The sequence below is a fragment of the Emydura macquarii genome, unplaced genomic scaffold (assembly GCF_026122565.2).
Source record: "Emydura macquarii macquarii isolate MOO-44397 ecotype Brisbane River unplaced genomic scaffold, CSIRO-AGI_Emac_v2 contig_2890, whole genome shotgun sequence".
NCBI lineage: Eukaryota > Metazoa > Chordata > Testudines > Chelidae > Emydura > Emydura macquarii.
In genome coordinates, this window is record NW_027133027.1 from 414,350 (window position 1) to 436,792 (window position 22,443).

Consider the following 22,443-nt stretch of genomic DNA (forward strand, 5'->3'; position numbering starts at 1 on the left):
GCCAAGACACAACCAGCAAAATAACTTTCTTTTTCCCCCAAGGGTGCAGTGTGTGTGTATTTTTAGAGAAAAGTTTAAAATCTTCCAATTGCAGATTCTGGATTGCAAGTAATGAATAAACCAGAAACAACCAACCTGATTTTCAAATCTCACCTTAAGTTTATAGGGCTGCCAGTTTGAAGATTAACATTTTAACTTGTAAACTGAATGTTTGACATGGGATAAGAGACACAAAGAATGAACTCATTGTAACGGTTTTTGGTTTTTTTTTTGTTTTTTTTTTAAACAGAGTAGCTTTTCAAAGTGTAATCTAATTTTAACTCATCTCCTGTATAGTCATTTGTGCAAGAATCCTAATTTAACAGCATGAGACTGCTGTACAAAAATTCTTTCATTTCATTTTTTGAAAGTTCTATAATTTAAATCCTTGGTTCCTAAAATGCAAGTTAAAACAGAGTGCTTGCCAATATTTTTAATGTATGTTCTGCTGTTCCAAAAAGCAAATTAAGTTAGACCTAAATAAATATAAAATGGCAATATTTAATAATCACAATTTAGTGATCAAAGAACACACACCAGAAGCCCCATGACTTTTCTTTACATTTGTTCTTGTGTTATTTAGGCACTGTATAATGCACCAACATGTATAATGCATCAACACTGTATAATGCATCAACATCTTCATGCTATCTTAGACACAAGAAAGATACAAAACTACATGAAATGCCAGTGCCTCCTTCCATGTGGAAGAACTGAAGTGCAAGTTCACATATGCATACACAACTATACCTGAACAGAACAGAAGTCTTAAATAATTCATAGTGTTGTACAATTCTACTAGGATATGTAGCCAGGAATCATTAGGCAAAGTCATTTTAACTCCTTGGTTAGCTATAAATAAGAATCTATGTCTTAAGTATTAGACATGCCAATCATTTCCTGCTGTTCAAATATACTCACAGCATTTCATGGCAATGTGGTCAAGAAATTAAAAAAAAAAATTAAAGAAAATATATTAAAAGACACACACTAAGTTCTGTGACATCACACTGCTCTGCCAAAAGATTAATGACTCTCAAAGGAAAAATAAAATACAGATGTATTTGGTTTACTCACAGATAGAATAAGAAAGAATTTTCAGGTCCAATTTTTTAAAATAAAATAATCAACTGTTTTTTAATGTCTAAAACAGTTGGATTAGCACCACTTGCAGTGTCTAAGAGAAACAGGAAGGGAAGAGATAATATTTAAAAACAGAAAGCCATTTATGACCTTTGTTGAATTCTGAAGCTGAAGTGGATTAAGTCACACCAATTCAACTATATTGGCACATGAAAAAGATATTGCCTAAGCAAAGCTACAGTAAGAGAGTGGTAAGGTTGCACTGTTAAAAACGCAGAAGTCAAGAAAAGTCAGAGGTAAAGTTATATATGCAATATCACTATGGACCCTTGTGCATACACAACATTATAGTTTTTAAGGTGATTAGGTATCTCAGTGACAGGTATGACATAAGAATCTAACTGGCCAGAAAAAAAAACCATAAATCACATTTTAAAGGTATGCAATGAATGGGATAAAGAAGATTATGTCTAGATCTCTTTTCCATATAAAATAAATACGTTAAAAATATTAAGTTTGCAAAGCCAAGCATTCAGAAGACAAGAAATTTCAGAATTAAGGTTGCCTGTTCCTGATGCAGGATTGCATAATGAATAAGGCTGTTTGCAGAACCCCTGCTTCATCCTTAGTTTTATTTTAATAAAATAACTTGAAAAACCACAGAATTTCTATTGCGTGCAATCATAATAGCCCTCATATCATTCGCCAGCAGGGCGTGAACAAAGGAGTTCAAGACCAGCAACAAAGACCTCTAATCATGTCTTAAACTAAGGCCTTGTCTACACTAGAAAGTTTTGTCGACACTAGTTACAGCGATGATCAAAAAGCACTCTAATTACATTTGTGCCTGTCCACACAGCACGCCTTGTGTCGCCAAAGCGTGTTTACAGTTGGTGTTCATTGACAGTGAGAGCAGTGCCCTGCGGGCAGCTATCCCACTATGGACTGCTCTCCACTGTTATTGTCAGTTTTCTGAACACATCATGGCTGGTCACGCAGTATATCATGAACTCCCATTTGGAACTGGAATCCAAGGTGCCTGACCTGCTGTGTGCCACGCAAACAAACAATGCTGGATTACTGTTTGCATTCATGGAGCATCTGCACATGGTGTACCGCCGCTTTTGGGTTCACGAAACAAACACCAAGTGGAGGGATAGCATCGATATGCAGCTCTGGGAAGATGAACTGTGGCTGCAGAACTTCTGAATGTACAAAACCACCTGCATGGAACTCTGTGCGGAGCTAGCCACTGTGCTTTGGTATAAGGACACCAGAATAAGAGCTGCCCTCTTGGTGGAGAAGCACGTGGCGATTGCCATGTGGAAGCTGGAAATGCCAGACTGCTACCGATTGGTCACTAATCAGTTTGGAGTCAGGAAGTCCACCACTGGGGCTGTGTTATTGCAAGTATGCAGAGCCATTAATCGCTTTCTGGTATGAAGGACTGAGAGTTTTGGAAATGTGCATGAAATAGTGGATGGCTTCACAGCAATGGGATTCCCTAACTGTGGCAGGGCAATAGGTGGCACACATCCCAATTTTGACCCCGGACCATCTTGCAACAGAATACATCAATAGAAAGGGGTACTTCTCTATGGTACTGCAGGCGCAGGTGGATCACTGACATCAACACAGGTTGGTCACAGGAACACTGACCCGTACACAAAGCTGCAAACAGGGACTTTCTTTCCACACCAAAGGATTCCAATGGGGGATGCTGAAATGCCCATAGTGATCCTGGGAGACCCTGCCTACCCCTTACTGCAATGGCTTATGAAGCCTTTTATGGGCAACTTGGATAGCAGCAAGGAGCACTTCAACAACAGGCTGAGCAGGTGCTGAATGACTGTTGAATGTGCATTTGGCAGATTAAAAGCTCGCTGGCGATGCCTTTATGGCAGGTTAGACCTAAATGAGGAAAATATTCCCATTGTTACAGATGCCTGCTGTGTGCTCCATAATATTTTTGAAGCTAAGGGTGAAAAGTTTCCCTCTGGGTGGAGCACAGAGGTGGATCACCTTGCGGCTGAATATGAACAACCAGATGTCATGGCTATTAGAGGGGTACAACAGGGGAGGAGGGGGCATTTGAATCAGGAAGGCCTTGAGGAACTATTTTGACAATGAGCACCAACAAGATGTCTTTGTAAACAACACTGTGCCATGCTATGACTGCTATCCAGCTTGTCTGGGTATCAATGTGAGGTGCGACCACTGCGTGCAAGAGACAAATAAAGGTTGCTTATTCTTCACAGAGTATGTCTTTATTAAATAACAGTTATTCACAACACACAAAAAGCTGGGCTGGAGGGGAGAAAGCAGTGAGGGGCAGTGCGAGCTATGCCAGCTGGGTGTAAGTCCATCTATTGTTCTGGAAGCTGTCTGAAGGAGTGGAGTAAATGGGGTACCGAGATGGGCCAGGACTTGGAAAGCAGTTCTGTATTGGCTGCAAGGGGGAGCAAGCAAGCATGAATTCAGTCTGCATCATTATAAGTGACTTTAGCAGCTCTGTTTCCTCCTCCATGGCTTTTATAATGCACTTGTAACCTGCTATCACTCACTCCTGGTTTTCCCTCCTCTCCTGCCTATCAATTTTCTGATTTTCAGACACATGTCTCCATGCCCCTTTTTTCCTTCACCTCAGAGGATCGGAGGAGTTCTTGGAACATCTCCTCTTTGCTTCTCCATGGCCATTTTCTTATCAGACTCAGAGCTTGGCAAGCATGGAAGGATTTCACCTAAAGGGCACATCTGCAGAACCACAACAAACAATGAACAGAAGTATTATTGTGAGTGCATTAGTAGCATTGATGTATTACTGCAAAATACACGTCTTTCTCACTGTCCCCTGGCAAGTGCACAGCTCAACGATCAACCAGGACATGGTGAGTTGCGCCTGGGAGGGAAGGGGCACTCAAGCTGGAAAAAAAGGTTTTCAGTGGGTTTTTTTGTGGGTATTAATGCAGGTAGACAGCAACAAAATTTCAAATTGTGCCACCATTTTCCACAGGAGGGGCCATAGAAGTTGATCTCACTCCTGAGAGTAAGCAGGGATGCTAGGATGCATCTCCCCCATGCGAGCAGCTTCAAACTGGGTCCCTCTGCTGCTCGCCTGTGCGCTGCTTTGATCCCTGCACAAGTGATTGTTGATTGGTGCTGGAAAGTTTCCTACAACAGGAGAAGAAACAAAGCAGCTCTGCCGAGGAATCTCCGGCAGAGGATTGGTGAGTACTTCCAGGAAAGTTTCCTAAATCTCTCTACGTAGGATTCCAGTGAAATCTCAGTGTGCATTAACACACTTCCCCTCCGCACTGCCTAGCTTACAGGGGAATGGGAAACATATGCAAACACAGCTACTCTTGTGCATTTCTATCCCTTCAACCAGCTGTATAATGCAACAAAGCAAAGGACAGCTGTACCTCACGTAACCAAGAAGCATCAGCTCAAAAAAAAAAAAAAAAAAAAAAAAAAAACACTTACCCAAGCTCCCTTTTCCTGCATCCTGCATGCCAGAGCTACAGAGCTGGGACTGGTTTGAAGCCTTCTGGGTCGAGAAGAGGTCCTGGCTCCCCACGTGAACAAACGACCTGGGGTGTCCTGCTCTGCATCGTCTTCCAACTCAACCTCCTTGTCCACAACTTCTTCGCCAGGGTTGAGCCTGGTGTCTGCTGTCTCCAGGCCTGTGAAGGTATCCACAGGTCTCTTGGCAGTGGAGGTGGGGTCACCGCTGAAGATGGCTTTCAGCTCCTTATAGAAAATGCAGGTTATCTGGTCTCTGCACCAGAGCGATGGTTTGACTCCCTGGCCTTTTGGTATCCCTGCCGTAGCTCCTTGATTTTTCACCTGGCACTGCAGCGTGTCCTATTCATAGCCCTTCTCCGCCACTAAAGGAGAAATTTGACTGTATGTATCCAAGTTCCTTTGGCTAGAGCGGAGCTCGGACTGCACAGCCTCCTCTCCCCAAACGCCAATCAGATCCAGAAGCTCCAATGTGCTCCAAGCATGGGAGTGTTTGGTGCATGGAGTTGCCATGGTGTGCTGAGACGATGCAATATGAGCTCTCCATGTCAACCAAGCAGAAAGTGGAATTTCAAAACTTCCCGAGACTTTAAAGGAGGAGGGGTAGATGGCTGAAGGGAAGCAGGGAGTTCAAACAGATGGCCAGTGCAGTCAGGATGGGCATTGTGGGACACTTCCTAGAGACCATTTACCGCAGCATAGCTAAGCACGGTGTCTACACTGACGCTTTGTCACAAAGTTTGGCGCAAAAAGCTCTATGCCTCTCATTGCAAAATCAGGGGAGTTGGGACGGCGGAGAGGAGGATTGCCATGTGTACACCACCACTGTTTTGGTGCAAAGAGCTGACTTTGTTCGACAAAAGTCTCTAGTGCAGACCAGGCTTAAAGGAGTAACTTCACTAACAGCAATAATAGGTTGTTATCCTTTACGTGGACCACCCATTAGAAAGAGAATGACACTTTAATAGATTTTAAGGCCAGAAGGGACCATCATCTAGTCTGACCTTTTGCAGAATACAGGCCACAGAATTTCACCTAGGTTGAACAAGTTCTACTATGCTATGCAAATGGCAATTTCCCTGGATGTTAATTAATTTTGCAAAATCTGGACTGATTTTCACAGGAATAGCAAAAGGCACCTTGCTATCCCCCTATGAAATTTCAAGTTCTTGCGCTCAACTGCAAAGACACTTATTAAAAATTCTGACTCCTTCCTGCACCATCAAACCTTGTTTGTCCACTAAACAATACTCTGCCATTTCTGTATATCCTCACTTGCTCTTTGCATGTCCTCTGTCATTCAGTCCCATAAATTTCCCTCTGAGTGCTGTTTGGAGGGATTCTTTTGGTCAACCCTTTTTGCATATTCTTCCAGCTATCCAACAGCACACATGCCATGATAGACACTTTGGCTTCATTCTTAACATATGCCACATATTTCCATCTTCTTTTCTGGGTACTTCAGAGATAAAAAGTTACTGATTTCTCTGACAAATCTTGGTATTTGTTATATATTGATTCCATTTAATACCTAGTATTTTTCTAAGGCTTTTGTAGGAGATCATTTAGATATCTGTCTGGAGCATTGGTGGATTTTCAGCTTTCACATCCGTACATGGAACCAACATTTGAGTCGAAGATTCATGGTTTGCTCTTTACGTTGTAGATTTTTGATGACTAAATCCAGTTCAAACTGGTGAATGCAGCTGCCACCTTGCCAATTTGTGATGTTATTTCCTTGTGGGCATCACCACTGACGTGCACTTTACTACCACAATATGCAAATTGACTCACTTCTTGTATTCCTTTGACTTCTAAACCAAATGCATGAAATTGTAAGTTGCTGGGTTTCTCAGATTTGATTTTTCATAAATAAGTATTAACCCTATCTTTTTTGCAATGCTGGACAGTCTTTACTTGCGTGTTGGTTGAGCTGTCACTTAAAGCTATGTCAGTAGCAAAATCAAGATCTTCTAGAGTACTGTTGAGACATGTGAAACCTGTTCTAAATCTGTACTTTTTCTTGTAATGAAGTCAATGGCGGTGCCAAAAAAACCCCTAACAAACAAAAATCACTTTGGCAAAGATATCCCTTTTTCCCTAACCTCACTCTTGGAAACAACTGAACTATTTTTGTTCAAACTAATAAAAAATATTCACACTGAGGCAGAGATGAAACATAGGAAATTTCACCCACAGGTTAAAATTAAAAGCAACTGAAAACGGGAATTTGTACTGGGAAATGTTAGGTAACCTTAACTATAGGCACTGATCCATCTCATTCAGAAAAATTTAGAAAAGAATGCATGCAAAACACAGGCACATTCTCAAAACTTTTTGATGGAAGTTTTAGGGTTTCCTACTTATCCTCAAAGATAGAAAAAAAATATTGCATAACCTGAAATTATTTGACTAGCCCATACAGTGCTGCCTCTGGTATCTTTGGAGGCACAAAAATCACTCTACACCTATATTAACCAGATATGTATGCATTTAGAAGTTTCATAATAGTAGCTACGAGAAATTGTACCAAAAAGTAATTTGCAAGTGGAGAGAATGATTTTCAATCTCTAATACCGCAAACATAAAACCAGTTTTCACTGAACATTCAAAAACATGCTTCCCTCCCCAGTGACAAGTATTTCCCCACCTACTGTCAAGTTGCTAATGCCAGCCATTTTGACATTAGCACTATAGAAAAAGCCAAAACATTGTTTTTAAAAAACATGAAATAAGGGAAAGCATTTTGTCCCATTCTCCTCTCTCTCTCTCAAATGGCTGAATCATTTCATTAAAATAAAAAATAAATAAAAATCACCCTTCCTGATCATGGTCAACCTGGAAAGTTTCAACCCAAGAAGTTGAAGTTTTACCACACAGCCTTAAAAGAAATATGCACATAACCTTAGCTGTAGCTGTCACTAGTACTCCAGCTATAAACCTGATACTTGAGTGGGGAAATATAGTACAATGAACATTCTGAAATACAGCAAACCATCTTTTTAAATTTCACTTCAGAAAGAATAACAGAACTACAAGAGGCAGTAGGTTCATCTAGTTTCCTATCTACATTTCAGTATTAGGTACAATGAACCTAAACATTGGCAGGTCCCATGACACTATATTATTCACACAATGCCAGTACTCAACTGCAGCTGGATTAGCCATCTCCGCTGATCATGGAAAGCGTGACATATTGCAAGAAATGAAGGAAAAATGTGAACACCTGCTGATACACACCACTGCACGTCTTAGTTCATGTGACTAGGCCAGAATAGCAGCTCTGGCATTTTCTGTACATCCACATAATTACAAAGTACCACTTTGAAATATAACCATGAAAGGTGAAATGGGAAAATGCAAAAGTGCCATAGGAAACTAATTTATTGTACAATTTTCCAAATTTGAGGTTTAGAGTAGATGTAATTCAAACAAGCAAAGTGCAGCCCATTGAGGGATTCCAGTGATTCAGATATTCCTATAATATGGCCTTTCATTAAATAACCAATCCAGAAGCATGAAATGCTTCCTCTTCAACAAGCAATAACATGCTCAATGTTTTCAGCTAACCAGCAAAGCTTTACATTTCCATTCTGGTAGATTTGTGGGTGTTTTTTGTTCCACAGAAAATAAAGTTTTTTGGTTTGTTTTTTTAAATATCTCCTGTATTTTATAAATACCACACTCTAAGCAAAGAGGGGAAAAATATTGAAAAGGAATTTTTAAAAAAGAAGTTTCCACACATTGGAAGAGTGAGGGAAGAGCTGGTGGCTATATTAGTCTTGTGCTCCAATAACATACACCGCTGACTGCTTTATTCAGCTCCTTCTTACATTTGCAGAAGTCATTCCAAAAAAAGTTGCACTTTTAGAAAATAACAGTAAAAATGTATTCCTAAATCTTGTTTTACCAAGCAGGCAGATTTGCTGTGGATGAGTTTGAGTGTCTTATAATATTTAGGTTACATTATAAATCCACTGGTCTGTCTTTACCTTTCTTTCTTCCTGCTCCCTCTGCTGGAGTCTGTGGATCCTATGGTTGGCTGCTTGCACTGAAACAAATAAATTGCAGTCTATCAATCAGCTGTTCCCAACTCAAAGAGAAGCCTGACTGAAAAAGGTTTAAAACCCATGAGGCTACTGGGAGACTATCGCTGCATGCAAAGACTGTGTTTTTCGTCCACTGGGGTCATTTACCTTTGGAATGAAAAGCTTTGTCAGTATTTGCAGGAAGTACTCTACAATGCTAACTTTGTGGACATAGAGCACTAAGTTGCACCCTTGTGCTTTCCAGAAGCCAAACAGGAAAGGCAGCTAAGTCCTCCTTTGCCCATATTCCATACTATTGCTGGCAAGTTACTGTGCACTACTCAGACCTCAGAAAAGATCTAAAAGTCTTATAAACCAATAACTAGAACCAGATGGGGTGAACACTAAATTTTGGTTGTTTCTTTGTTACTTATTTTCTTTTTTTCCAAATGTAAAAATTAGTAGAAAATTACACAAGGAGAGAGCCTTTTTAAATAGGAGCCAGTCTCCTCTATATTGTGATACTAGCTCTATGAAAATCTTTTAGTTTCAATGATAACTCTATTCCTAGCCAGACTTCTTTGACATCATATTCCATACATGCTGTGCACAATGGAATGGAGTCATTTTCCCCTCAGTGGGTATCTTGCATTCACAAACACAAAACTTAGTTTCCTGAACTATGTATCAGTCACTCATTTATTCTTATAATCATTAAAGCAGCAGTACTGCCATATAGATTGCACAGCTCAGCACTCAAAAATCAAGTTATGGCAATATCAAGGTTATTATGCCCCCTAGTGTATGTATATATTTGGATACAGGCTTTACTTACATGACTGCATTCTTTGAGCAGTAGTATGCAATGTATAAATATTTTTCTATAACCTTTATTATATATGTATAGCATTTCCTATTGTGTACTACTCTATATATGCCAGAGTCCATGCATACTATATGAAAATTAAGTAGTCAACATGCTTATATATATTAAAAGTTAAACATAACAGAGTGAAATATCATTGACATATAAGCTACCTACTTTTATAGCTAGATTAAATTTTGTAGTTAATTGCCTAATCCCCTGATTTGTGTTTAAGAAAGGCTGTGCTGCTGGCTGAAATGAAAGTATAAAATACAGAGGCACTGCCAAAGCTAGTAAAACACAAAACTTAGAAGAGCGCTCATTGCACAAAGTCTAAGCCATAAATGATAACTGAATGGTTATGACTAAGATCTATTATCCACATAGAAGAACGATCTTCTGTCATTTAGAGAGAGAGAGAATATAGCTCTATGCAACTTTAAAGAGCTGCAAACAGAAAATGTATTCTGTTCTATTACCTTCAGTGGGAGGTTTCAGACTCTAAAAATGCAGACAAACTTACTGTGTAAATGGAAGACAGCGCTGCTTGGTAGACAGAACATTGGAGGAATGCTCTGGGTTCAACTGCAGGGTGTAACATTGGCCTGCAGGATTACAATGGACAAGTCACTTCACCTCTCTCAATCTCCATTTTTCAATCTTCAAAATGGAAATAATTATCTCCTTTGTAAAAACACCCTGAGATCTCTGGATGAAAAGTGCTCTATAAGACCATTACACACACACTGTTGTTTTTACAAGGAGATCGTAATCTCTGTCTCATTTTTTTCAATCTGTAAAATTGAGAAGTTAAGTGACTTCCTATGATCACCCCCTGGGCAATGTCAGCACCTGGAACTGTAAACCCAGGGCACTGAAGTTCAAGTCCAGTGTTCTATCCACATTGCCTCCCATGTACATAGTAAGTTTGGCTGCACCTTTAGGGTCTGAAAACTCCCTTCTTTTGGGTCTGAAATCAATGGAAGGGCTTTGAAGTAACATTAACAGGAGTTGGATAGTGCCAAAACAGATCAGAAATACACGTTATCTTAGTCCTTTTTAAAGTTGCACAGAACTAAGAATTAAACAGTTGGATGTGGAAGACTTATTATATGATAGCAATTTAAGTGAGGATCATATTTTGAGTTCAAACTATTTGATATTATTCCTTTTAAAATACTGCATCATAGAAAATCAATAGCTTCTTGCTTACATCTCTTGAATGCTTCGTTCAGATTGTCATGCATCACCTGTTCACATTTAGGGAGAGTTTGGTCATTTGTCTCATGGATCATATTCTTTAGGTTTTCAAGAACTCTCACTTCTCGGAGGCCACGTTTTTCCTGTTAGGAAAAGTGAAAAAGGAAAGTTCTTCATGTCTTACACAGTTTTCATTAGCAGACACTCATATGTGGCTATTTTTAACTATTTAGCTCTAATGGAATATTTTTAAGGTTTGAGAACAGAGTGTGTGGTATGTTGTTACAAATAGCTATAATATGCCTCAAACATTTTATCTAGCTATAGTAAACACCAGCTGGAGACCCCACTAGCTTTCACGTGACACATACAAAACAGGAATCAAATGAGTGGCAATCCTGGGTTAACATGAAATCTATTTTACAAGTATAATGTGGTTACTAGGTTAATAAACTATTAAGTTTAACATAGTTCATCCAAGTGAATGGAAATGATCACTGCCACTTAAAACATCACATCTGCTTATTTACCACTGTTACATTACACGTGAAACCAACTATTAACAAATGTGAAAGTCCCTTTCTTCTTTGTGCAATGTAGTGACATTGCTCTCCCCTGTGAAAAATATTAAAAGTTATTAATAACATAACATGTGAGGCGCTGAGAAAGCATATTAATTTAGATATTTGAGATTTATAATAAGGGTTGGGTATGACAAAAAGATAAGGACAAGAGAACTGAAATCATCACACTTTTAGGGATTTGATTATTAAAAGATTACAGACCAATTATATAATAGTTCTACCTTTTGACTGGCAGATAGATTTCAATTTGAGTAATATAATACTGGCAGCGTACATGAACTGACAAAGATCCAGGCCAAATCAAGGCAAGTAAGATTTTGACACTCCAAGCATAGTGATGAAGTCAAAACTAAAGGATAACGTAATGCTGATGACTAAATAAGTGGCATACCATCTGACTCATTGCGGACCAGCAAATCCAGTGCTAGTGTCATTTTACTAGTGGAGCTGCCTATGCTCTACTGGTTAAGCTTTTTAAAATAAAGGTTTTGGCAACACAGCACCACTATCACCTTGTTTTTCCAATGATGTTTTGCTCTTTTTAAATTATGATTGATCTGCATCACAGGACTATCCCAAGAAACCAAAAATTCATAAAGTTATCCTGGGCTTTGTTTTAGTCTGGCCTTCACATTTTGGCAGGTAGAGTTGCAAGTAAGCATTCCTGTATTGCAATTTGCCCCTCACCAGTCTATATACAGTAATGTATAATATAGTAACTAATAATATTCTTACACAGTACTTAAACGTGGTCAAGCATCAATCATTATCCCCATTTTAAAGAAAGGGAAATGGAAAAGCAGACAGGTTACATGACTTGCTCTAAGAGTTACAAATAGAAACCAGATTTCCTGACCGCTGGTCTAATATTCACTAGATTACAATCCCTCCAAATATGAAACTCTTATCACTGAGACATGTTCATTTTCTCACCCTCAAAAGTCACTATATAGTGTATGCTAGTTTATTACTTGAAGAAAGAACACACTTCGTACCTGAAGCATCCTCAAAGCTAGCTTTTGAGGAGAAACTCTAAACTAAGTCTTACGGCTTTAAATAAGGGTGAAAGTGTAAACTATCCTTTGCTGTGATAAAAGAAAGGGTGGTTCTTACTAGAAGGATAAGAGTGATGGAAAACCAGCTTTCAAGCAAGAATGTACTTGAAATTAGCACAGTGAAAACCTTAGATGTACTCTGACAGCTACATTAATTTACTCTGATTTTGACCAAGACCTGAGGATGAAAAGTTTATCCTACCTCTGTAGTCCCTAGCTTAAATTAAAGTGATAAATCCTCTGAAGAGCTACATAGGACATTTAGATATTAGAGACAACAGTCTCTTTATTGGTTAACTTTGATTAAAACAATTTTTTTAAAAGTGTGTACGGAGCAAAGTGGGCTTCTCCTAACAGGAAAAATGGATATGTTTCTAGATTTGTCTGGTCAAACTAGCATGGAGACAAATTAAATCCACTTAAAATGTAGTTGTAAAAATGGAACCTTGTTTTTCCATCAGGCCTGCAAGTTGCATCTTGTGTTTAGATTTATAGCTCAGCCTCACTGAATGTTGACAAATACATAGCTGCAAACCAGTCTGGCTCACCTTTGTGTTAGTATTGCTAAAATATAGACATTAGAGTTATAAGAATGTGTTCAGTGCTTAGACTTTATGAAATGCTTGTAGGATCCTGCATGTATTAATCTTATTTATAAATATTACAAGGGATACAGATGTTTAAGTGTTTGCTCTGTAACCATAAAACAGTTTGCTAAAACTGTAAAACCCCACAATCAGTGAAAAAGCATTACAAAGTATGAAATATTAGTTTACCACAAGAAATGTCATCTCCTCCCCAATAAAAGAAGGCCTATAGACGTCAGACAAGCCATTGTGGAACATCAGTTGACAAAAGACTTTGATTCATCCCACCCCCATGAAGTGGAGACGTGCACAACCCAAAGTCCCATCAGCTTGAGGTCTATGGGAAGGGGATAAAAATTGCTGTCAAGAAAAATTGTTATCACTATGCTGCTAGGATTTCAGAGAGGGCAATTTTCTAAGCATAAGCAAGGGATGCTCAAACTGCTCGGTTTGGGTTAGTCCTAAAGAACATACAGAGCTTGCATAGTATAGCAGCTACTATTACCCTTTGGAAACTAAAATTGTATCTCATGTGTGTGTGTGTGTGTGTGTGTATGTTGACCTGCTTTAATTGTGTAAATAACTCATTTTTTTTAGTTAATAAATCTTTACTTAGTATTAAAGAATTGGCTACAAACATTGTCTTTGGTTTGAGATCTGAAGTTCAATTTACCTGGAGTAAGTGACTGGTCCTTCGGGACTGGGAGTAACTTGAATATTGTTGGGACTTTTTGGTGTAAGGGGCCATCTACCAAAAAGGCAGGCTTCCCAGGTAGTCAGATAGACCAAATTTTGCAAGGGGACTGTCTGTGACTCTGTGTTAAGGCTGTTATAGTGCATGAGAAGTTCAAATTTGTTAATTGGTTGGTGAACTCTAATTATAGAACATACACAACCAGTTTGGAGTCTGTGCTGTTCCTTGACAGTCTCCCAAGGCTAGCACTCACATTTGTGAGCTATTATAGACAGCTAGACAACCTCATTATTGTATTAAACATTTGTTTAAAAAAATAAAAAAATTGAGTAAAAATATTAATGAAAGTCTAGATATTGTATCAGTCTAATCAGGTGTTGATCTTAACCCTTTCAGTGCCATACTGTTTTCCTTCAATATGTAAATGTGTGTAAAAACAATTATTCTTAGAATTAATCTTTTAGAAATACAGAATACTATTTACTTTTCTAAAGTTTTGCTGCCATCTTGTGGCAATTCTTTTTCACTCATTCAAAATTAAGCTTGTCTAAAATTTTCCCCTCTTTTACCTCTCTAATACATTGACTTTGTTCTTGATTAATTGTATCCAACTGACAATTCTTTAACTGCTCTCTTTGCTTTTATAAAATATAAAAGCAGCAACTTAATATTCTGCAAGAAGTTAATTACACTGCGGACATCCATAAAGCAAAAACAAATGAATAAATAAAATGCAATACATTAAGCTTGGATTTGCTTTTAAATCTAACAATCCATAGAAAGTAATAAGTACATCTCCATCATAGAACACTAACAACTGAATTACTTCAAAACACATTTTCTTTTTAAAAACGCGGGTAAATTTATGACTAGTCAAATTATGACTAAAAGCACTGATTAGAGTATCATAATGCAGGCAAGCTCTGTACCAGTTTCCACACACAGTAAATCTGTACAGCATGTCAGGAATCCTTCATGATGAAAGATGTATAAATATATTCATGCTCTGAATCTGCAAACTGCTTCATGCAGACAGACTCCTGCACTCAGGTGGCTCTACATAGGAACATAATCCCACCAGGTGCACAGGTCCTCCCCCAAAGATCCATTTGCAAAGGAGAATGTAACCTATCAATGAAACTAGTAACTGTTTAAAAACAATCACCGGCACCTATACAACAGAGTAGGATTGGAAGTAAAGAATATTGTATTCTGTGAAAACTATAGGGTAAGTTTAATATGTATACAGAAGCAATAACCCAAGTTGGACTTCTGCCAGGATACTTGGGCTAACATCGTCATTGATACTGAAAGATCTTAGAGCATTCATATCCACAAATGCTCATGTTATTTTTAAGGCTCGACACCTCCATTCTCATAATGATCCTCATAAAATTATTCTATGAAGTAAGGATATTGTATACTGTATCAAATCTAGCAATACTTTCACTGATGTCTCTCCCATTGAACTAATGACCCAGTCGGACTCTGCTTAGTTTGAAACCCAGTAAGGTGACAGCATGAGGTATTATGCATAGGTTATATATAGTGCATTTCAGAGCAAAGATATTTTTAAATAGCCATTAAACCAAATTAATAACTAGGCGGCTCTAATCAGCACATGTAAGTACAGGCCATGCACATATTGAGAGAATAGCCCTTTCTGTGTCAAACAAAATTTGATTGCTTTAAGTTAGTTTGTGCTCACAAATCCCAAACAATTAAGGAAATCTCACTGATTCACTCACCAACTCTCCTAAAACTTTTCTTCTGGGGTAGGGGAGGAGACGAAAGAACTAATCACATTTTTTAAACAGCTACAGTTCACTCCCAGTAATCTGAATGCCCAATATCCAAAAATCCTAGTTGTCTGAATCCAAATGTCCCCGGTGTATCCCAATCAATCACAAGCAATACATTCCTACCTATAGATACAGATATCCTTCCCCTTAAACATGTGTAATTCATGCTACACCAGCATTAACAACTTGGTTCCATGGCGCAACATTGTGTCCAGTTCAAAGCTCAGCCCCTGTAACTAGCTGTATCCACAGCTGCATCCCGAGTCATTGTTCCTCTTTCATCAAAGAGCCTCACAGACTGAGTCATGGCACTTTTCACTCACCAGGGCCGCAGGGACACCACTCACACCACAATCTTACTGAAAATGAGGGGTTGCGTCCAGCCTGGACAGCCACGGGATGGACAGGGTGTGCAGGGAAGGGGCTGACATGCAGAGCACCACCATTGTTTGGCTCACAGCTGCCACCCATCAGGTAAAACAAAGCCAGAGTGATTTTTCAGGCTAACTTTCCCTGCTGTACCCAGACCTTTACTGCCTCCCAGCCTGCAGCTAGAACCCAGCTCAAAATAGCACTTCTATTTATTTGAATGGTCAGTTATCCAAAAGCTTCAGATAAATGGTAAATATATACAGTACATTTCCACACTTAAAAATAAAGTTCTTCATTTACACCATTCAGAGTCAGTACAGATCCACTGCTCTCCTGGGATTTCAGATGTTTGTTGCAATATAGAGTCTTTCCATCTACAGCCAACCAGAGGCTGCTACCATCCCTCTGATGATTCATCCACAGTGATTTTGTAACATCAGATTGGATTACTGCACTTCAGCCAAGGCTTTTGAGAGACTTCAGAACAACAGAGAATTTGGGTGTTTGTAAACAAGCAGGGGTTGTTATATTTTGTTGATTTTTAATTGATTGCTTGTATTGAAATAGAGTGAGGAAGATACCTTGGTGAAGTGCCAGTGTACATTTCTAAATAAACAAAATATTTATACTTCACCTAAAATACCCTCTAATATGTTTCTACATTTGGAGATGTCTGGCCAATTACATTAATTTGTAATTTATATAACAACAAATACACATTTGGAAATTTAAGTCCCTTTTGGTTGAGCTTAGCTAATTTACATTGTTTATGCTTAGGTTGGTTTTAATCACTTTTCCTAATCTAGGCAAAGACATACACTCCCTACTAATAATGTCTTCCCTCAAACCAATTAGACTTCTCCAAGGTCTGGTCTCCCTCTTAGAGAAAACAGCAGCTACAGTAGATTTCTCTTCTACATTAATACAAGCAGGTGGTTGGCAGCCCCTCAGAGAAGAAAAAAATGTAACCTTTTAATTTTTTTTTTTTTTTTTTTTTTTTTTTAAGTAAAGACCAAAATTATTGTCTAGCTTGCCACACAACTCCAAAATGATGAAGTGTACATCATCATTATTCTAGGCAGGAAATGTATGTTAAACAAGATTCTCTAAAACGGTGCTAAAATTGTTTCAAATCTCAATGTATACAACAGGTCCTTGATAATATAAAAGAACTTTAATGATGTTTCATAACTATACGAGATCCTCTATTTTAAAACAAACACTTACTTCAAACTCTTTAACAAAGTAACGTATTTCTCCTTGAATAACTGGCCTGTGATCCAGCAGTCGGGAATAAATTTCTCCAATATCTAGAACAGTAACAAAAACCAAAGTTTTAATTTTCTAAACACACAATCCATGCTAAGTTAAAACAACACAGGGTAGCATAGAGTATTTCAAAAGGAGGAGAAAAAAATGACATGAGTATCTAAAGGACATGCAAACTAATACAAGATTTCAACTGGATACTATCAGAGGGCCTTCCTGGCTATTAAACAAACCTACCATCTTAAAACAAATGCCACAAAAAAAGAACATTCTGTCATCCTAGAGCTTCCTGGCTGCTGTGTGGGTTCCACAACCCCTACCTATCATTCACTATTGGAAGCTTCATTCCCAAAATATAGCTGAAATATCTGCTCCTGCTGCTACTTATAATTGCCAAGAAGCAGAGCAGAGTGAAACTAACTTGATTCTTGTCAATTTCCACTATGCTACAGTTTGGGAAAGCTATAAACATCAGAGTACATCTGCAAGTCTGGAAGACAGCACATTGGTTTAGAGATAGTTTGAAAGGTTTTCTTTGCAACTATAAAGCCTTAAGAACATTTTAATGAAAGCTTAGATGGACAAAGTTTGCAACAAATACAGAGTTTATGGTAAAATACTTAAAAAAAAAAATCATTGAATGACTCATGTAAATTCTGATTTTTGCCCTACTTCAATCTCTACTTAAAAATATCTACTTAAAAATATCTGCCTGGCAGAGGAAGGCAAAAGTAGCATCTTTGAAGGAGGAATTTAAAGGCAAGGACCAAGGATCCGTGACTTGAGCATTTTTAAGATATGGGTGCTTAAAGATAGGGGTCTAAATAAGTGGCTCAATTTTTCCATGTGTGGAGTTCCCAAGATTCCCACTGATTTCAAAGCAAATGTATTTGGGTGCTCAGCTCCTCTGAGGATGGGTACAAATATTAAGGAGTTTAAAGTTAGGCACCTCCATTTGAAAGTGTGGGCTTTAATATACAGAAACAAGATGTCATTTTAACTGGTGAAAGCAAAAAAAGACAAGGCATGAAGGTGAGAGCGGACATAGATCAGGCCACTGCAGCATGTTTCTTGCATACAAGAAGCAGGTCAACTCAGTGTTAGCAGTTGAGCTGCAGAAGACACAAAGAAAATGAAAGGCAGCAGTGCTGTCCAGAGATTAACAATGCTATTCTTGCTATTCAACCTCAGGAGGAAGAGGTAGAAAGCAAGTGTTACTAACAAAATAATAATAAAAACTGTCATCCCAGATTAGATTGCTGTCAGAAGCAGGATACAGGACTAAATGGCCACCAAGCAGTATGAGCTACTTCAGAGGAAGGTGCAAGAAACTCTGTACTGAAAAGTTATGCAATGACTTGTTCATAAGGGAAGTTTGTTTCCTCCTCACACCAGGCGATTAGCACTCTTGCTTTATGGCTCGAAACTTGAGCCTGTATATCGCTGCTAAATACATGCACCTCCTCCTCTCTAATGCCACCACGGCTGCTCCTGAGCCATCGCCCTTTCTAACGCTGCCCTAAAGCTCGCCGAGCTCCCAGGCAGCTTCTTCCTGCCACCTCGTGCAAGAACAAGCAGCTCCAGGTGCGAACCGGGCGTCTGCGGGGAGGGAGCGACCCTGGCACCAGCGCGCCCCGCCCCCGGGGGACAGCAGCGGCACCTCGGCCGCGGTCAGAGTCCCCCGGAGACCGCTCGCTCGCTCGCTCGCTCCTCGCGCTCCTCTTTCACGCAGGAGCCGTTGCGAGTCCCCGCTTCCCTCCTGCCCGCCCCGCCCCGCCTCGCCCGGGGAGAGAGACCCACTCGAGCTCCCCGACCGGACACGGGCCGGCGGAGACGGCAGGGGCTGAACGCGGCGGCCCCGGCCAGCGGCGAGCGAGGGGGCTCGGCCCGTTGGAGCCGGGCGGCGAGGCGAGCTCCGCGTGCGGGCCGGCCAGGGCCAGGCCCCAGGCCCCGAGCCCCGCTCCTTACCCTTCACAATGGGGTGAGCCGGCGCCCGCCCGGCGCCCCGTTTCCTGCCGGCGGAGAGCGGGGACCCCTCGGCTTTTCCCGGAGGGCCGGGGCCGGGGCCGCCGCCGCTCAGGCTCATGCCGCCGCCGCACTCCCAGCTCCAGCCGCCGCGGGGCGACCGCCGCCGAGCTACCGCGACGCTGCGAAACAAGGCGCGCGCACGGCGGCGGACAGAGGGGAGGGCTCGGCCCCGGCAGGCGGCGCCTGCGCGGAAGGGTCCCGGGGCGGCTTTACGTAGCCCTCCGCGCGGCCTGCTTTGATTCTTAGCTCGCCGCCTCTCCCCTGAAGTTCGTTAGCCTGACTCACGCTGTTGCCATGGCAACCTCGGGTCGCCATGTTGGACCCGGCGAAGGCCTGGGAGAGAACGCGCGCGCGCCCCCAGCAGTGCGACGCTAGCACCCGCGTCACGTGACGACTTGCACCATTAGGTCACCCCTGGACAGGAGCTGGGCCGGGCCTTGGCCCCAGCCTGGTTCTCTACGTGCCGCAGCAGCGATGCCCCGCGGGGCCGGCCACGGCCCAAGCTGTGTCCCCGCCCGTGGCCAGCTGACGTCTCGCCCAAGGCCCTGAATGGCTGCCTCAGCTGCTCATCCCGACACGGCTGCCCCGCCCTGACCCAGCTCGCCAGCTGCCTCCTGGGGCCAGCCACTTCACCCCCTTCAGGCAGGGCTAACCAGCGCTCAGCAGAGAGGCCATAGACCAAAAGCCTGCCCACCAGTTATCCTGACTCCATCCCTACAGCTGGGTGGAGGCAGCTTGAAATTTAAACAATGCCACAGAAAATCATACCAAAATGAGGAGATTCAGAGTAAAGGTTCCCACAGCCACCTTAACGCTGCCCCTTAGTGCCTGTGCGTTACACATGGACCTTGGTCAGGCGCTGCTAGAATTAAAAAAAAAAAACCAACAGGTTTTTGTTTATTTGTATTGTGCTGTTTACTAAATAGCTTCTCTTTTCCTAGAGGCTGGATTCTTGTAATGAAACACTTTAATGTAAAATGCATATCTAAGAGTAATATTTTAAAAGGAAAAATGGGGCAATTCTTTTCATAACATGATATGGGACGGACCTTATGAAAAGATGCTCATCAAATTTTTGATAGTTTCCTTTAGGAAACAAGGGTAAAGCTTCTGAGTCTCCTACTTAGATACATCTTTCTGAAAGTCAGGAAACTAAAATAACAAATACTGTGTAACATGGTGACTGGGAGAGTGCTGCGTGTGTTGGGGGGGGGGGGGAAAGGAGGAGAGAGAAGGATGTTATGCCCAGGCAGCCGCTCAGCCCCTCAACTGGTTGAACTTTCTCTTATTTAGGAAGGAGTCATAGTTCAGGAAGTTATTCTGAAAAGTAATCAGAAATGTCTGTTTTTCCTGCTTCTGTAAGAGGAACTATAGGTTAATCAGCTGCTAGCTTTTCTATGTATTGTCTTCCAACAATAAATAAACCCAGGAATACTTATCTCTTATAAAGCACTTGTCATCAGTAGGTCTCAAAGAGCTTTACAAAGAAGATCAATGTCATCCCCATTTTACATAGAGGGAAACTGAGGCACCGAGTGGCAAAGTGATTCACTCACAGCAGGAAAAGCTAGGAATAGAACCCAGGTCTCCTGCGTTGCAGTTCAATGGTCTGTCCATTAGGCAAGTAGTTCTCATTGCTGCTATGGGCAACAAGTCACCATTTTGGGATTTGACAGCCCTGAAGAGTAAAGATCCCCACTACTATGAGTCTGTGGCACTGAGCTCCCTCATCCTGTGACTCCTCTCTTTGTTTTTTTTAATTAACTTGATTGCTTCTTTTTTTCTACTGACTCTCTTTCTGTGTTAGCTTACTAGAAAGACAGCCTAGCAGGTCAAATACCAGCTATTTTCAAAATCCATAGCGTTGATATTTCTTCAAACATAATCCTCTGTTCATTTACCATCCAGACAAAAAGTGAATGAAAATGGATAGAAGATATATGGTTACTTGCATGTGTGTGAGGTTCACAAGGTTTTTTACATACATCCCTTTATATTAAGTCCTCATTTTTCCTTCTTACAATACCATATCCATTGCCTGAAGTGCTAAGGGATTGAGAGCATCCTTTAACTCTGTGATGCTACTCTTTGGTGAACTACCAGTTTCTTGGGAGAGGTGCAGTCTTCACATCACCCTTCTTCCCCTCCATGTATTGCCTCTGTGATCTTTACAGACAACATTGGTCAAAATGCACAGAAAGTAACCGATAACCCTAACTCTACCCATAAGATAACACCTTATGCCAGAGGTTGACAACCTTTGGGAAGTGGCATGCCAAATCTTCCCCCTTCCCCTCTTCCACATGACGTGGGCCCAGTGCCACCAAAATTATACAAACCTGATGTGTGCCACTCAAAATTATCTCGCATCCACGTTTGGCACATTTGCCATAAATTGCCAACCCTTGCCTTATGCAGAAAGAAGAACTGCATTTTCAAATCCCAGGCTGAGTTTGCAGAGCTGGAATTAAGAGAAACAGTCTATTAACTTGTAAACTGAGTAAATTTGATGAGGGAATACTGAATATGAAATTTCAGTGTGAGAGAATTAAGTATGGAATCTCAAAATGTCCTGATAACATATCTTTTCTGACTATAACCAGTGCTTTCACACAATGCAAAATATTGTTCCAGAAACATTCATAGTGACAAATAAGTAGATGCCTGGTTTAACAAAACAGAATGCATATCTGGTAACGATAAAAAAGAGAGTGAATGACATTTAATAAACAAAAGGAAAAGGTCTCCCCATGCAGTATTTTAAAGCAATTTAAGACTATCAGTGTGATACTATTTTCAATAAACTTTTTCACATACAAGTTTAATTGTATCTTGTTAACTTTCTTCAGAGACTGTGTGTGTGAACGTACGTACAGTGACTAGTAGAATGGGCCTAATGCCTGTTTGGGCTTTTAGGTACTACTGCAGTACAAATAAAATAATAAATAATGCATTTTTATTATTTGCACCACATAATACACCACACAGTATGCCAAAACAGTAACTACATACAACATTCTAAAGAGCTGGTCCATGACACTATCAGAGCAGCAGCAGCACTCCTTGTACTAGGAACACCAGGGATGTGCCAGAGTGTAGCAGCTACTGCTACAATAGCAGAGGGACGAAGCATAATGGTTTCATGTTCCCTCATTAGAAAATTAGTGGCTTCACAGGTAATACCCTCTCTGGCAAAAAAAAATTAAAAAATATAATAATATTACTTAAGACCTGTTTTTTCCTTTCATTATAACCCTTTACACTACTTTTGACAGTGAAGAAAGATGTAATAAGAGTTCAAATCCTCAAAAACTA

The 22,443-nt window shown here is 40.5% G+C and overlaps 1 protein-coding gene across 2 annotated transcripts in view; it reads right to left on the minus strand.

Annotated features, from left to right (window-relative positions):
- The window catches only part of BLOC1S5 (biogenesis of lysosomal organelles complex 1 subunit 5), a 39,943-nt gene extending 20,672 nt beyond the window's left edge, over positions 1-19,271 (minus strand). For both annotated transcript variants that reach the window (XR_010923743.1, XM_067568359.1), the window contains exons 1-4: positions 19,069-19,271; positions 17,059-17,141; positions 10,751-10,880; positions 8,637-8,695 (exon numbers count right to left, since the gene is read on the minus strand). Coding sequence is in view for 1 of the 2 variants with exons in the window: in XM_067568359.1 (XP_067424460.1) it covers positions 8,637-8,695; positions 10,751-10,880; positions 17,059-17,141; positions 19,069-19,186 (390 nt within the window). In the remaining variant the exon portion in view is untranslated. The remainder of the gene's footprint in view (positions 1-8,636; positions 8,696-10,750; positions 10,881-17,058; positions 17,142-19,068) is intronic.
- Positions 19,272-22,443: the final 3,172 nt, after the last annotated feature.